At 40.7% G+C, this 16,944-nt stretch overlaps 1 protein-coding gene across 6 annotated transcripts in view; it reads left to right on the top strand.

Moving 5' to 3' along the window:
- The window catches only part of LOC101281338 (zinc finger protein 271), a 51,076-nt gene that overhangs the window by 24,385 nt on the left and 9,747 nt on the right, over positions 1–16,944 (top strand). Inside the window, exons 1-2 of one of the 6 annotated variants that reach the window (XM_033435198.2) lie at positions 6,691–6,829; positions 15,591–15,822. The exons of 1 other annotated variant lie outside the window; for it this stretch is intronic. In XM_033435198.2, the coding sequence (XP_033291089.1) occupies positions 15,723–15,822 (100 nt within the window). In that variant the 5' untranslated portion in view covers positions 6,691–6,829; positions 15,591–15,722. Of the gene's footprint in view, positions 1–6,690; positions 6,830–14,829; positions 15,246–15,590; positions 15,823–16,944 lie in introns of those variants that run through there. 4 more of the 6 variants (XM_033435196.2, XR_007471680.1, XM_004273682.4 and 1 more) reach the window with 4 other exon arrangements.

Genomic DNA, 16,944 nt, shown 5'->3' with positions numbered 1-16,944 from the left:
GAATTCAGCACCACCAAAGTAGCTCTACAACAAATGCTAAAGTAACTTCTCTAAGTGGGGAACACAAGAGAAGAAAAGGACCTACAAAAACAAACCCAAAACAATTAAGAAAATGGTCACAGGAACATACAAATAGATAATTACCTTAAACGTGAATGGATTAAATGCTCCAACCAAAAGACACGAGCTTGCAGAATGGATACAAAAACAAGACCCATATATATGCTGTTTACAAGAGACCCACTTCAGACCTAGGGACACATACAGACTGAAAGTGAGGGGATGGAAAAAGATATTCCATGCAAATGGAAATCAAAAGAAAACTGGAGTAGCTATACTCATATCAGATAAAATAGACTTTAAAATAAAGAATGTTACAAGAGACAAGGAAGGACACTACATAATGATCAGGGAATCAATCCAAGAAGAAGATATAACAATTATAAATATATATGCACCCAACATAGGAGCACTTCAATACATAAGGCAACCACTAACAGCCATAAAAGAGGAAATCAACAGTAACACAATAATAGTGGGGGACTTTAACACCTCACTTACACCAATGGACAGATCATCCAAAATGAAAATAAATAAGGAAACAGAAGCTTTAAATGACACAATAGACCAGATACCTTTGATTGATATTTATAGGACATTCCATCCCAAAACAGCAGATTACACTTTCTTCTCAAGTGCACATGGAACATTCTCCAGGATAGATCACAACTTGGGTCACAAATCAAGCCTCAGTAAATCTAAGAAAATTGAAATCATATCAAGCATCTTTTCTGACCACAATGCTATGAGATTAGAAATGAATTACAGGGAAAAAAACGTAAAAAGCACAAACACATGGAGGTTAAGCAATACGTTACTAAATAACCAAGAGATCAATGAAGAAATCAAAGAGGAAATCAAAAAATACCTACAGACAAATGACAATGAAAACACGATGATCCAAAACCTATGGCATGTAGCAAAAGCAGTTCTAAGAGGGAAGTTTATAGCTATACAAGCCTACCTCAAGAAACAAGAAAAATCTCAAGTAAACAATCTAACCTTACACCTAAAGGAAGTAGAGAAAGAAGAATATACAAAACCCAAAGTTAGCAGAAGGAAAAAAATCATAAAAATCACAGCAGAAACAAATGAAATAGAAACAAAGAAAACAATAGTAAAGATCAATAAAACTAAAATCTGGTTCTTTGAGAAGATAAACAAAATTGACAAACCATTAGCCAGACTCATCAAGAAAAAGAGGAGAGGACTCAAATCAATAAAATTAGAAATGAAAAAGGAGAAGTTACAATAGACACCACAGAAATACAAAGCATCCTAAGAGACTACTACAAGCAACTCTATGCCAATAAAATGGACAACCTGGAAGAAATGGACAAATTCTTAGAAAGGTATAACCTTCCAAGACTGAAGCAGGAAGAAATAGAAAATATGAACAGACCAATCACAAGTAAGGAAATTGAAACTGTGATTAAAAATCTTCCTACAAACAAAAGTCCAGGACCAGATGGCTTCACAGGTGAATTCTATCAAACATTTAGAGAAGAGCTAACACCCATTCTTCTCAAACTCTTCCAAAAAATTGCAGAGGAAGGAACACTCCCAAACTCATTCTATGAGGCCACCAACACCCTGATACCAAAATCAGACAAAGATACTACAAAAAAAGAAAATTACAGACCAATAGCATTGATGAATATAGATGCAAAAATCCTCAACGAAATACTAGCAAACACAATCCAACAACACATTAAAAGGATCATACACCATGATCAAGTGGGATTTATCCCAGGGATACAAGGATTCTTCAATATACGCAAATCAACCAATGTGATACACCATATGAACAAATTGAAGAATAAAAGCCATATGATCATCTCAATAGATGCAGAAAAAGCTTCTGACAAAATTCAACACCAATTTATGATAAAAATTCTCCAGAAAGTGGGCACAGAGGGAACCTACCTCAACATAATAAAGGCCATATATGAAAAACCCACAGCAAACACCATTCTCAATGGTGAAAAACTGAAACCATTTCCTCTAAGATCAGGACCAAGACAAGGATGACCATTCTCACCACTACTATTCAACATAGTTTTGGAAGTCCTAGCCATGGCAATCAGAGAAGAAAAAGAGATAAAAGGAATCGAAGTGGGAAAAGAAGAAGTAAAACTTGTCACTGTTTGCAGATGACATGATACTATACATAGAGAATCCTAAAAATGCCACAAGAAAACTACTAGAGCTAATCAATGAATCTGATAAAGTTGCAGGATACAAAATTAATGCACAGAAATCTCTTGCATTCCTGTACACTAATGATGAAAAATCTGAAAGAGAAATTATGGAAAACACTCCCATTTACCATTGCCACAAAAAGAATGAAATACCTAGGAATAAACCTACCTAGGGAGACAAAAGACCTGTATGCAGAAAACTATAAGACACTGATGAAAGAAATTAAAGATGATACCAACAGATGGAGAGATATACCATGTTCTTGGATTGGAAGAATCAACATTGTGAAAATGACTCTACTACCCAAAGCAATCTACAGATTCAACGCAATCCCTATCAAACTACCACAGGCATTTTTAACAGAACCTGAACAAAAAATTTCACAATTTGTATGGAAACACAAAAGACCCCGAATAGCCAAAGCAATCTTGAGAACGAAAAACGGAGCTGGAGGAATCAGGCTCCCTGACTTCAGACTTTACTATAAAGCTACAGTAATCAAGACACTATGGTACTGGCACAAAAACAGAAGGATATATCAATGGAACAAGATAGAAAGCCCAGAGATAAACCCACGCACATATGGTCACCTTATCTTTGATAAAGGAGGCAAGAATATACAGTGGAGAAAAGACAGCCTCTTCAATAAGTGGTGCTGGGAAAACTGGACAGGTACATGTAAAAGAATGAAATTAGAACACTCCCTAACACCATACACAAAAATAAACTCAAAATGGATTCGAGACCTAAATGTAAGACCGGACACTATAAAACTCTTAGAGGAAAACATAGGCAGAACACTCTATGACATAAATCACAGCAAGATCTTTTTTGACCCACCTCCTAGAGTAATGGAAATAAAAACAAAAATAAACAAATGGGACTTAATGAAACTTCAAAGCTTTTGCACAGCAAAGGAAACCATAACCAAGATGAAAAGACAACCCTCAGAATGAGAGAAAATATTTGCAAACGAATCAACGGACAAAGGATTAATCTCTAAAATATATAAACAGCTCATGCAGCTCAATATTAAAGAAACAAACAACCCAATCCAAAAATGGGCAGAAGACCTAAATAGACATTTCTCCAAAGAAGACATACAGATGGCCAAGAAGCACATGAAAAGCTGCTCAACATCACTAATTATTAGAGAAATGCAAATCAAAACTACAATGAGGTATCACCTCACACCAGTTAGAATGGGCATCCTCAGAAAATCTACAAACAACAAATGCTGGAGAGGGTGTGGAGAAAAGGGAACCCTCTTGCACTGTTGGTGGGAATGTAAATTGATACAGATAGCCACTATGGAGAACAGTATGGAGGTTCCTTAAAAAACTAAAAGTAGAATTACCATATGATCCAGCAATCCCACTATTGGGCATATACCCAGAGAAAACCATAATTCAAAAAGACACATGCACCCCAATGTTCATTGCAGCACTATTTACAATAGCCAGGTCATGGAATCAACCTAAATGCCCATCGACAGATGAATGGATAAAGAAGTTGTGGTACATATATACAATGGAATATTACTCAGCCATCAAAAGGAACAAAATTGAGTCATTTGTAGAGACGTGGATGGATCTAGAGACTGTCATACAGAGTGAAGTAAGTCAGAAAGAGTAAAACAAATATCGTATATTAACGCATGTATGTGGAACCTAGAAAAATGGTACAGATGAACCGGTTTGCAGGGCAGAAGTTGAGACACAGATGTAGAGAACAAACGTATGGACACCAAGCGGGGGAAACCGCGGTGGGGTGGGGATGGTGGTGTGCTGAATTGGGCGATTGGGATTGACATGTATACACTGATGTGTATAAAATTGATGACTAATAAGAAACTGCAGTATAAACAAAGAAACAAACAAACAGAAAAAGCAACTAATACTAAACTTTCTTTGGGTTATTTGTATGGAAATATGTTAATATAAATGTTTCAGACATTACGTGAAATTTCTAAAAATCTTATATGTTCTAGTATAATTTTAATGTCATAATTCTAGTTATTACTTTAAAATGTATATCTCAGAAATAACTAAATTTCCTTGTCAATTGCATTATTATGAACTTTCATCAAATCCTTAACCGTGGTCATTTTTAAGTCTTTTGTCATTTACAGACAGTTCTGGGTGTACTCTGATGCTTTTGCAAAAATGTTCCTATAAGAGGGTTTCATGTTCAAGGAATTCATGGAAAAGACTCTGACAAGTACAGGTTTCTGGTAACTGACTATACTGCTGAACTGAATGAATAAGCATTTTCAGAACTCTAATGGAAAATTGATGAATTCATAAAAGTACTAACAAAAGATCAAGATAAAAAAATTAATTACATGGGACTGAGTGAACTGATGAGGATGATTATAATTTTTGTGACTTTCTGTTTGAATATTAAAAAAAACATTCCACAAGGACTCAGAAGCAAAAAATATACAAATCAATTTTCACTGCAAAGTAAAGGAGCTGTTACAGTGGAGGATTACTGGACTGAATGTCAATATTATGACATAATATGAGTGTGTTTCGTGTTTGGTAATTGGAATCATTGTTGATTTTGTTGTGGTCATCCATTTACAATGCTTGGTGTCTGTTTATCTCTTGTAAAAATAAAATACAGTGTGTGTGTGTGTGTGTGTGTGTGTGTGTGTGTGTGAAAAAAATCTGACAGCCAAAAAAAATAAAGGATACAGGTATATGTATAACTGAATCACTTTGCTGTACACCTGAAATTAACAAAACATTGTTAATCAACTATACTCCAGTATAAAATAAAAATTATAAAAGACAAACAAAACAAAATCCTTTAGCCAAGGTGAGGCTTTCTTTGACTGCAGTCACCTCACTTTGCAGATGCCTGGGCCTCATCCCAGCCTGAGCTAGAAACTTGTGGGTGGGGTTTTAGATCTGTAAAACATTCCGCAAGTGATTCTGTTGTGTAGGCAGGCTTGAGAACCCTGGGCCAGTCAAGGAGTCATGAGAGACACAATGAAAGAGAATTGCATTCCTTTCCCTCAGAGCACCTCTCCCATTTTGTCAGTATATATACTTCAGTAGGACTATTGGGGTAATACATATCTTCTCCATGATTAGATTGTAAGCTACACCAACATTTTGGCTCACCACTGTATTACCATCACCCAATCCAATGTGTGGTATACACCCAATCCAATGTGTGGCATAAGTTAACTGCTTTGGACCAGAAGTGTGGATTTAAGTGTCAGTTGTTTATGGAGTTGTCTAGGGAACCCAGTTGGGGGGCTGGAAGGACCTCTGGGAGATAAGATCCTGGTTCCAGTTACCTCTTAGTCCATTCAACCCAAGAACCTCCACGGCACTTTTGGACAATCCTGCTTACTGCAGTATAATGTATCTGCATTGTCTGCTTACTTAAACACTAATTGAGCTTTTATTATAGTCAAGTGCTGTCTACCTGTTTTAAGTGTCTTCATTTCACCTTCATAGCACTCTATGCTCTACAGTTTTACAGAAGAGAAACAGAGAAGTTATGTAATTTGTCTCAGGTCACATGGCTAGTAAGTGATGAAGTCTGGACTGTTTTGAAACCACATGGTCTGACTCCAGAGTCCATACTCTTGGATGTGTTCTGCTGAACTGCCCTTTCACATCTGCCTTCCCCCACCAAACCAAGAGCACTTCTAAGGACAGCCTGTGGTTTTCGCACATTTCTCTAACAATATTTATTGAGTGCCTACTTTGTGCAGGCACTGTGCTAGGCACTGAGCAAAGAGTTATAAACAGTGTCCTTGCATTACAGAACTTAAAAATAGTAAGGAGAAAAAAAAAATAGTAAGGAGAAGCAGATGTCAAACAAAAATCGCACGGAACTACCTGATTTAATCGTGATAAGAACTACAAAAGGGAGAGCAGAAAGTGCTCTGAAAGTGTCTGGTAAAAAATCTAACCTAGACTGGGAAGTCAATAAGGACTGAGAGCGGACTCAAAAGCGATCTCTGGGCGCGTGAAGTGGGAGGAGAGATTCCATTAGTGCCTCTCCGACTCCTCTGCTAGCGGCCTGGCACACAGGAGGCGCCCGGTAAGTGCTTGTGGAGTCAGTCGACGCAAGGGCGGGTAGATGAACCGGCAAACGGACAAATGCATGAAAGATGGACGGACGGACTGATGGGCTGATGGACAGATGGGCGGACGGACGATAGCATCGAGGGGCGGCCACCTGGTGCAGCCGCAGGCTCCGCCCGGGGCCGAGGAAGGCCGAGGCCGGTCAAGGGCGGTTTGGGAAACACCCAGGGCCGTGCTGCCGGACCACCACACTCACCCTTCGCTCCGCGGGCTGCGGGGACCGACCCCAGGCGGGGAGCAGATCGGCCTCTGGCCGCGCGCGCCGGAAGTGAGAGCGGCGCGCCCCTCTAGGCCGCCCGGAGGACTGCAGCTCTGTGGCGGGCGCGCGGCAGGGTTCGGAGGACCGGTGCGGGGTCCGGGAGAAGCAGCGCGTCTCTGGGTGGGACCTGGTGGGGAGAGCACCAGGTCGAAAACGGTTGACAGGCGACTGAAAGAGGAAAAAAGAAATAGAGATAGAGGTTAGTATAGCATCGAGGAGATAAAAATAGAACCCATCATCTGTAAATTTGGGGAAGAGGACCAGATCACATTCACACACCACAAACACGTTGACTGTCTGCAATGACAGTTCTAGAAGTTACGGGGATGACTGTAGGGGAAGAGGCTGTACCCTGGCATGGCGAGGGAACAAGGCGGAGATCAACCCTACCGTCGACTGCTAGGGCGTGGGGACCGGGGCCGAGCCAAAGAAGGTCAGTAATTTCCCGTAGAATGCGGTACCCAAGCTGAGCCTTGCCGACCGGGTAAAACGGAGATTTGGAGGAGCGCAGGTTTCCCAGGTAGGGAGCGGCAGGAGCGAGAGCCCAGCGGTGGGACGTACAGGGCACGCTGGGGAGTTAGCCCAGCATCTTGGTTGGCCGGAACCTAGGCTAAGGGATGGGTTGGGGTCAAGTTTGGAGAGTTTCAAATGCCAGGCTAAGGAATTAGGAAAGCATTTAGGAACGGTGCAGACCATTTATATGTGAGATGGCCAGAACTGTACTTCAGGGCAGTATCTGACAGTACTTTGTAGAAAGGATTAAAGGGCAAAAAAGAGGAGAGGCGGTTAAAAATGTGAACTTAGCAAGATTTGCTGGTATCTGAAAATATGATTGAAGATGGGGAAGGGAATGACATTACCAAGGGAGATCTTATGGAAAATAAACAGGGAATTATGAAATACTAGTACCTGGGGGTGGGAAGAGGAAGAGTTGGTAAAGAAGAGGGGCTTCTCAGAGAAGTTGGGCCCAGCTGGTTCAAACATCAAAGCCAGGAGAGCATCTCAGGAGAGGGAACAGGTGACTAGGAGTTGTGCCAGAGAGCTGGAGATGATGAGAACTAAGGTGATGCTGGAATTAAGGCGAAGGGCGGAAGAAGGGTCAGAGAGAGATGTTACCTGAGGAATGTCCTTGCCAGGGGTTAAGAAGTGTATGGTAAGGCCCTGAGAATAGATAATAATTCCTTTTAAGAAATGTGGTAATGCAGGAAGGAAAAAGAGAGGACACTGGTTGGTCTAGGCAACAGGATTGAAAGGTGTTTCTTTGTTTTCTGAGGAGGGTAGAGACCTGATTATATTTGTAGAAAAAAGGTAAAGTGTGAGTGGCGAGAAAAATTGAAGATAAAAGAAAAGAGGAATAGCTGACAGGGTGAGAATAAGACTGGATAGGTCTCAGAAAATAAGATGAAGCATTATAATAAAAAATGGTGCATTTGGTCTATGTTGTCATGCTTTGAGTGCAGACCAGCCAAGTAGTATCAGTTAGTAATGCTGATTTTACCAGTAAATATGTGCATGTACCGTTTGTTGAATTGTCACAAACTGAACACACTCATGTTACTAGCACTCAGATAAAAAAACAGAATGTTATCAGTCCTCAGAAAACCCCCTTGTGCTCTCCTCAACCCGCTACCCTCCTCTAGCCCTGAAAGATAGACTACACTGAACCTTGAGCACGATAGGTTGGCCTTGCCTATTTTTGTATTTTGTATAAATGGAACTCAATATGCACTCTTTTAAGTCAGACTTCAACATTGTTTGTGAAATTTGTTCATACTGTTTTGTAGATATACACTGTACATTTTCACTTCTAATAATATTATATTGTGTGATTATGCCAACACTCAGACATTTTATTATTGGTGAACATTATTCAGATTGAAGTATTTAAGTCTCTAAGTACATTAATTTATTTTTGAATATTAAACCAACCTTGTATTACTAAGATAAATTCTACTTGATTATGGTGTATAATTTTTTAATATATTAAGGAATTTAATTTACTATTGTTTGATTGAGATATTTGTGTCCATATTGTTAGAGGTATTGGTCTGTAGTTTTCTTTTCCTGTGATATCTTTGCTGGCTTTGGTATCAGAGTAATTACTGGCCCCACTTATTTTCTGGGAGAGATTGTGAAGGATTGCTATTATTCTTAAACTGTTTGATAGAATTCACTAGTGAAGTCATCTGAGCCTGTGCTTTTGTGCTTTACTTTGATAGAAAAATTTTTATCACTAACTCAATTTCTTTACTTTTCATATATTTATTCACAGTTTCTATTTCTTTTCCAGTTTTAGTAATTTGTATATTTCTAGTAATTTGCCCATTTCACTTATGTTGTGTAATGTGTTGGCATAACAATAATCCCTTTAAATCTCTATAGGGTTGGTAGTAATGTCCCCTCTTTTCAGATTTTGTTAATCTCTCTTTTTTCTTTGGTCAGTCTAGTAAAGGTTTATCAATTTTTGTTGGTATTTTCAAAGAACCAAATTTTGGTTTGTTTTTTTAAAATTGTTTTTCTGCTTTTTATTTCATTAATTACTACTAAATCATTATTACTTCCTTCCTCCTGCTTGTTTTGGTTGTTGTTAAGTTTGCTCTTCATTTTTAAGTTTCTTAAGGTGGAAACTTAGGTTACTGATACGAGATTTTCTTTTCTAATATAGGCATTTCAAAGCTAAAAAATTTCCTCTAAGCACTGCTGTAGCTGCATCCTATAAAATTTTATATGTTGCATTTCATTTTAATTCAGCATAAAACATTTTCTAATTTCCCTTGTGATTTCTTCTTTGAACCACAGGTTATTTAGATATGGGTTGTTTAATTTCTAAATATTTTAGAGTTCCCAAATTACTCTGTGGCTTGATATGCCCTCTGGGTCAGTGAAAACACTATCAACCCCAGTCTCTGGGCCACATAGGTCCCATTGGCCCCTGAGCCACTCTCAGCTGAGGTGGCCTTGGTGTCTCAGCCCTCAGTAGTGGACCCACCCTCTGGGTACTCCATTTCCTGGATGTAGAATCCCAAAAGTCTGACAGCTTTCCTTTATTTTGTCCTGTCTCTGTCAGGAATTTCCCTGGTTGTCCAGTGCTTAAGACCCTGCGCTTCCACTGCAGGGGGCATGGGTTCAATCCCTGGTCAGGGAGCTAGAATCCTGCATGCCCTGCAGCACAGCCAAAAAAAAAAAAAATTCGGTCCAAGATGGCAGTGTTGTTTCTGGTGCTATAACATTCTCAAGAGCCACGTTGGTCTTCCATGGATATCAGGGGATCCACACAACTGGATACAAGGGTCCTCCACAGATCCTTCCTATGGATAACCCCATTTCTATTCCTGGTTTCTGTTGAGATGGTTGATTGGATCCATGAATCACACATCCAACCTCTTCACCAAAAGGTTGTCCAGCTACACTTATGGCCTTGTCTCCAGAGCATGCTATCTGTGTAGGCTGAGGATTTTCCTAATCATCAAGTACTGATTCCTTTTTGCTTAACAGTTCCTTCCTCAATTTATCTCTTCCTCTCACATTTTACTATAATCAGCAAGGAAAAAACATCAAGCCCCACTTTACACATTTTGCTTGGAAATATCCTCAGTTAATTACCCAAGGTCGTCACAAGTTCTGTTTTCTGTCCAACAGCAGAATATGATTCAGCGAAGTTTCTGCTACTTTCTAACATCTATCACCTTTCTCCAGTTTCCAGTAATGTTTTCTTCATTTCTGCCTAAGACCTCTTTTTTGGCCATGCCGCGTGGCTTGTGGGATCTTAGTTCCCAGACCAGGGGTTGAACCTGGGCCCCGGCTGTGAAAGTGCTGAGTTCTAACTACTAGATCGCCAGGGAATTCCCCCCACCAGAAGTTTTTTTTTTTTTTTTTAATTTTTATTGGAGTATAGTTGCTTCACAATGTTGTAATAGCTTCTACTGCACAGCAAAACGAATCAGCCATACATACACATATATCCCCTCCCTTTTGGATTTCCCTCCCATTTAGGTCACCACAGTGCATTAAGTAGAGTTCCCTGTGCTATACAGTATGTTCTCATTAGTTCTCTATTTTATACATAGTATCAGTAGTGTATATGTGTCAGTCCCAATCTCCCAGTTCCTCCCATCCCCCCTTCCCCCTTGGTATCCATACATTTGTTCTCTACATCTGTGTCTCTAGTTCTGCTTTGCAAATAAGGTCATCTATACCATTTTTCTAGATTCCACATATATGCAGTAATATACGATATTTGTTTTTCTCTTTCTGACTTCACTCTGTATAGAAGTATTTTTTTAATGCTCATTATTTCTAGCAAAATTCTGTTCATGACAATATATGTATTCTCTAAGATGACAGAGGATTCCTCTACTGTCCTTTTCACTTCCTTCTGAGACCCTGCCAAAGTCACCTTTAATGTCCATATTTCTACCAACAATCTCTTCAAGGCAACCTAGACTTTTTGTATCATGAGCCTCAAAACTCTTCTAACTTCTAGCCATTACCCAATTCTAAAGCCACATCTACATTTTTAGGTATTTGTTAAAGCAGCACCCCATTTCTGGTACCACAGACAGAGTGGTTTAATACAACAAAAATTGATTCTGTCACAGTCTGGAGGTTAGAAATCCAAAATCAAAGGTGCTGGCAAGGGCCATGCTCCTCTGAAGGCTCTGGGGAAGGACTGGTTCCATGCCTGTCTTCTAACTTCACGTGGTTGCTGCCGTCCTTGGCATTCTTTCCCTTGTGGATGCATCACTTCAGTCTCTGCCTCCACATTCACATAGCATCCTCCTCTCTCTGTGAGTCCCCTCTGTGTCTGAATTCATCTCTTCGTATATGGATACCAGTCATTGGATTAGGGCCCACCTTAAACCAGTATGACCTCATCTTTACTTGATTACATCTGCAAAGACCGTATTTTCAAATAAAGTCACATTCTCAGGTAACAGAGGTTAGGAGTTGAACATATCTTTTAAGGGGGGGGGGGGACACAATTCAACACAACAGTGTGGTAAGTACAAACTAAGAGTTGTTTAAACCACTGTGACTTGGTTTTGAAGTTGAAGACTTCAAATTGTTGCCAATGACCTCATTTGATTGAAGACAAAAGAAATGATTTGATCTGAATTCAACACTAAAGGTCTTGGAGAATTCTAGTGTTTCTGATACAAGCCTACCCATCTCTGCAAAGCGAACCTAGGGAACTCTGATTATATTGGCCATTATTTCCCCTTCTGAATCTGAGTTTTCAGCACTTGTTCTGTTTTTGAAAAGTCAAAGTCAATTGGACACGCACATTAACATTTCAAAGGTGTTGTATTGTTGTAATTCAGGTGTCTTATTCAAAACAAACAGCAGCAGCCTACTCATTAATACATACTTGATCAAAAGGAAAGTTAATTTTTTTAAATTTGGCTTCACAATTTGGATTTATATCCCTTTTTTACCTAAACCTAGAGATTGAGTTTTAAGTTGAAGTTCATTCTTTGTGAAGATTGCTTATATAGTCTAGGTATCGAAGGAAATTAATTTCCAATGCAATGTAATACATGGTAAGCAAAAGTTCTCATGTAGGTCTTCATGTTCAACTTTCTGAGGAAGAGGTCCATAGTTTTCATCATATTCTCAAAGGAATTATATTATCTCAAAGATTAAGAAGCACTACTCTACAAACCATGCCTAAATCAGACATATGTTAGTTTGGCCTAGTTTCTCCCAAGAGGAAAAGGAATAGGAAATAGAAATCAGGTAGAATATTGGGGGTGGGGGGTAACATATCAGTTTCATTCTTGAGGCTCTGATATCATTTTCATGCCTGTATTACCACCCCGATCTCTCTGGAAACCTCTGAATGTCTTTTACCTTACTGAGATGAGCCTCTTCAGTGTCAGCTGGAGTGGACCACAGTTGGGTCTAGGTTTGTTCTGGCCAATCCATCGAACTGTTGAACTCCAAGCTGGTTTCTCAGACTCACTCACAGAATGTAACATCTCTGGTAGGACTCCACAAAGCAACAAATCTAGCATAATCTGAAAGAACAGTTTGGTTTTCTTGGTTAAACACCCAGAAAACTTATGTTCACTTCATCACTTCTGGGTAAAAGATTAACAAAACCCTTACATTTGTACGTGAGAACTAACCTTTGGTTGACTTTCCCATTCTCTTTTACTGGAAACCTATTACAAGTATGTCAGCTGTGGCATTCTCATACACTGTTGGTGGGAATGCACAATGATTCAGCCACTCTGAAAAGCAGTGTAGCAGTTTCTTAAAATGTTAAACATACACTTAACCAGGAAAGAGAAAAAAGCATATGTCCATATAAAGACTTGTACACAAATGTTCATAGCACCTTTATTCGTAATAGTGAAAAAACTATAAATAACCCAAATGCCCATCAGCTGGTGAATGGATAAACAAATTGTGGTGTGTACATCCAATGGAATATTATTCAGCAACAAAAAGGAGGAGTGGACTATTGATTCACACAGCAAGATAGATAAATCACAAAATAATAATGCTTAGAAAGAAGTCTGAGTGCAAAACAGAGTGCATTCTGTTTGATTCCATTTAAATAACTCTCTAGAAAATGCTAATTAATCTATAGTAACAGAAAGCAGAACAGTGGTTGGGGGCTGTGGTAGGAAAGGGAGGGATTATCAAGGGAAGGAGGAAACTTTTGGGGATGTGGTCACAATTTTCATTGTGGTGATGGTTTCACAGTTGTATACATATGACAAAATTTACCAAATTGTATACTTTAAATATTTGCTGATTATTGTATGCCTGTTATACATCAGTAAAGCTATTTTTTAAAAAGCATCTGTACTCCCTACTTGGGAGGGCTGGACACAAACGAGCTCCTTACATTTTATCAGGGTCTCATTCACACATCCCTAAGATTTCATAAATCAGAACAGGGTCTTAGGCTGGAACAGAAAACCCTCTTCCTCTACCTCAATCATTACTTCAGCCAGTCACCATTTTCTCAAACCTATACCTTTTCCTCCGACATCTTAACCCAAGTCACATGTCTCACCGGTCTCAATACTTCTATTATTTCTTATTTCTATATCTTCCCCCCCTGCCCCCCGCCCTTATTTCCCAAGATATTTCCAAGGAAACAGCAATATCCTTTCCTACCCTGATGCCCTCCCCCACCCCCTTTCAGGTCCTTCTCACCCTGATCCTTTAGCCACAATGAGGATTGTATTGGCAAGCAAACATTTTAGGAGACCCCATGGCCTTTCTTGATAGCAAAGTAGGTGAAAATCCAGCTTCGCAGCAATTTAGGGATTAATTCCTGAGCATTGTTTATTTTTAAGGCAGTGGTTCTCAAAGTGTGGTCCCAGGACCAGCAGCATCAGGATCACCTGAGAACCTGGGCTCTCATGACAGACTTACTGATTCTAAACCGGCGTGGGGCCCAGAAATCAGTATTTTATTAGAGGCATGCCACTGTGCTGGGGGGAAAACCAGAGAGGACAGGAAGAAAGTTAGAATGGAAGCACACCAGCGAATCTGATTGACAGGTTTGGGGTTGGGTGGGTGGGGGAAGGGATTAAAAAAAAAAGAGATAATTAAGGAAGAACTCATTTTGTAGTCAGAAAACCTACCCTGCCCCCAGGGAGCTTTCTAGAAAGATGTTTTCTGACATTCACGTCAAGAAGTGGCAGATAGGGGGACTTCCCTGGTGGCGCGGTGGTTAAGAATCCGCCTGCCAATGCAGGGAACACAGGTTCGATCCGTGGTCTGGGAAGATCCCACATGCCGCGGAGCAACTAAGCTCGTGCACCACAACTACTGAGCCTGTGCTCTAGAGCCCGCGAGCCACAACTACTGAAGCCTTCATGCCTAGAGCCCGTGCTCCGCAACAAGAGAAGCCACCGCGATGAGAAGCCTGCGCACCGCAAGGAAGAGTAGCCCCCGCTCGCCCGCGACAAAGCCCGCTCACAGTAACGAAGACCCAACGCAGCCAAAATAATTCATTTTTAAAAATCCGAAGTGATAAAGTTATGTGTCTGCATGTATATATACACACACACACACACGTATTTAAAAAAAAAAAAAAAAAGGAATTGGAAGATAGTGCCAGCCAGGCCCCTCGCTACGGCTCCGCTAGGGCCAGATCCGCAGCTGTTCAGGGTTAAATCTCGGCAACTCCCGGCCCCCAGCTCACCTCGCCGCCCCCCGCCCCGCGCGTGCGCACGTGCGAAGCTACGCGCCATAGAGCTGAGCAATCCTCCCAGATTCCTAGAGCGGTCGGCGGTGATGGCCGGTTTACAGGGTGTGAGGCTTGACGGTGACTTAGAGAATACATCGAGGTATGGGTGATGTCGGCTCACGGAAGGCGGAGGAACTCGGGTGATCTGCCCTCCCCAGCGGCCTTGCAGCGCCACCGGGGAACCGTATGCTGTTTCTTGAGTCCGTGGGGAGTCGAGGCTGCCGACGTGGCCCCCAGGCGCGGCTCCTGGGCACTGCGAGCTGGTCGGTTCTCGGCCTGGTGTGCTTTTGGTACGCGGTCAGCCCTTGACTAGCGTTGGGTTCAGCTGAATGAACACCAGAAACTTTGGGGGCGGGTGGAATCCAGAGCTTGGATGCATTCACACGAATCAGCGGACGAATGCGTGAGTGTGATAAGAACGGAAGGAGGGAGAGACAGATCATGATGATGGATCAGTAGTGTCATTTCGGTGTAGAAGGGGCAGCGAATAACATAGAGCTAGCTAATCGCTAGGGCAAAATTCTGAAATTCCCTCCCCTGCCTTATCTTTACAGTTATATCCTGATTTTGGTAGCATTAACCCCCTGATTATCTTTGAAGATCTCTAGGTTTGGAATGGAGAATGTATGTCCAAGAGGGGTGATGCCTGACTCCTGAATGATAGGGAAAGAAGCGTAGTAAATTTGAAAGAAAAGCGCTTGAAAGTTAAATGAGATTTTGTTTTCTCTTTAACTTCTTTTATATCTAGAGGATGCTCCTGGTGGTCTAGTCTCAGAACTTATATCTCCAGTCTCCGCAATGATTCCCTTCCAAGTCCAGTGGTGCCCAGTTGCCTCCAGGTCTCAGACTCCTACGTGGACAAGAAAAGCTTAGTGAGGAAATGGTAAATCTCCAGTTGCTCCCTGAGGTGTCAAGTGTCCAGTGGCAGTCTATGGAGATCCAATTCAATTATGAAGCTCAAGAACACTACCTTCTGTCAGGTGAGAAGCAGTGTGTATCTTTCTTAGTGGTTTGGGTGGGTTGGGGGGTGGGCGCCGTGTTACCTTGCTATGTTAGTGTCTTCAAGTGCTATTGGTATGCCTCATTGCCTACCCCTCACTGTATTATGCAGTACCATTTCTTTTGTGCTCCAAGCCCATGGCTTTATTGTACATTCTGTCAATCAAATTCTCTTGGTTTTCCTTCCTCTCCTTAAGTACCCAGTGTCATCCATTTTTCCCATTATAATCACCTTATTACCAATCTGTCAGTGTTTGGTATTTGCCCTTTAAAATCTTTTCAAGTCATCTTTCTCATGTACTGTTGGGGCATAGTTAAAAGTTTTGGAGTCTGACACCTGGATTCAAATACTAGCTTTGTCATTTACTAGCTTCAGTAAGTTACTTACATTTTTTAAAAATAATCCTGTTTCCTCACTTTATAAGTGTATAATAACTCATACCTTGGAAGTTATTTTGAGGGTTGTGTCTATCTATTACTCCATAATAAAGGACCCCAAAACTTAGTGACCTAAAACACTAAGACATTTTTCAACCATGTTATTTTCTTATGGTTCTGTAGGTCATTGGCTTGGGCTGGGTTCAGCTGGGCAGTTTTCTTCTGGAATCACTCATGCTCAACTAGGGCCAGGGTCTATGTTGGTATCAATCATAACATGTCCAGCTGTTGGTGCTGGCTATAGCTTGGGTCATGTATCTCCGGCAGGCTAGCCTAGACTTCTTCACGGGGCAGCTAGTCTTTAAAAAGAGAGAGGGATGCTAAGAACTTTTCTAACCTGTGTTTGCGTTACATTTGTTATTATCTCATTGACCAAAGCAAGTCACATAACCAATTCCAGAGTCATTGTGGGAGAAAACCACACAAGGATATAGATATTAGGAGATAGGATCATTGGGGTCCATTACTATTATAACAGATACCACAAGCACTAGATAAGATTCCATATATACGGCTCTGAGCAGATACCTGGCTGGTAGTAAATTCTTTACGAATGGTAGTCACTGTTATTTTTAGTAAGATAATCTTGGTGCTGACTTTGTTCAGATGTTCTGCAGGCTCTCATTTCCACATCATATTTTGCTGCTTTTTGATTTTGGTCTTTC

The sequence above is a fragment of the Orcinus orca genome, chromosome 15, assembly GCF_937001465.1.
Source record: "Orcinus orca chromosome 15, mOrcOrc1.1, whole genome shotgun sequence".
In the NCBI taxonomy this organism is placed as follows: Eukaryota; Metazoa; Chordata; class Mammalia; order Artiodactyla; family Delphinidae; genus Orcinus; species Orcinus orca.
Note: the sequence above shows the minus strand (reverse complement) of the source record. Positions and strands in the feature narration are given on the sequence as shown.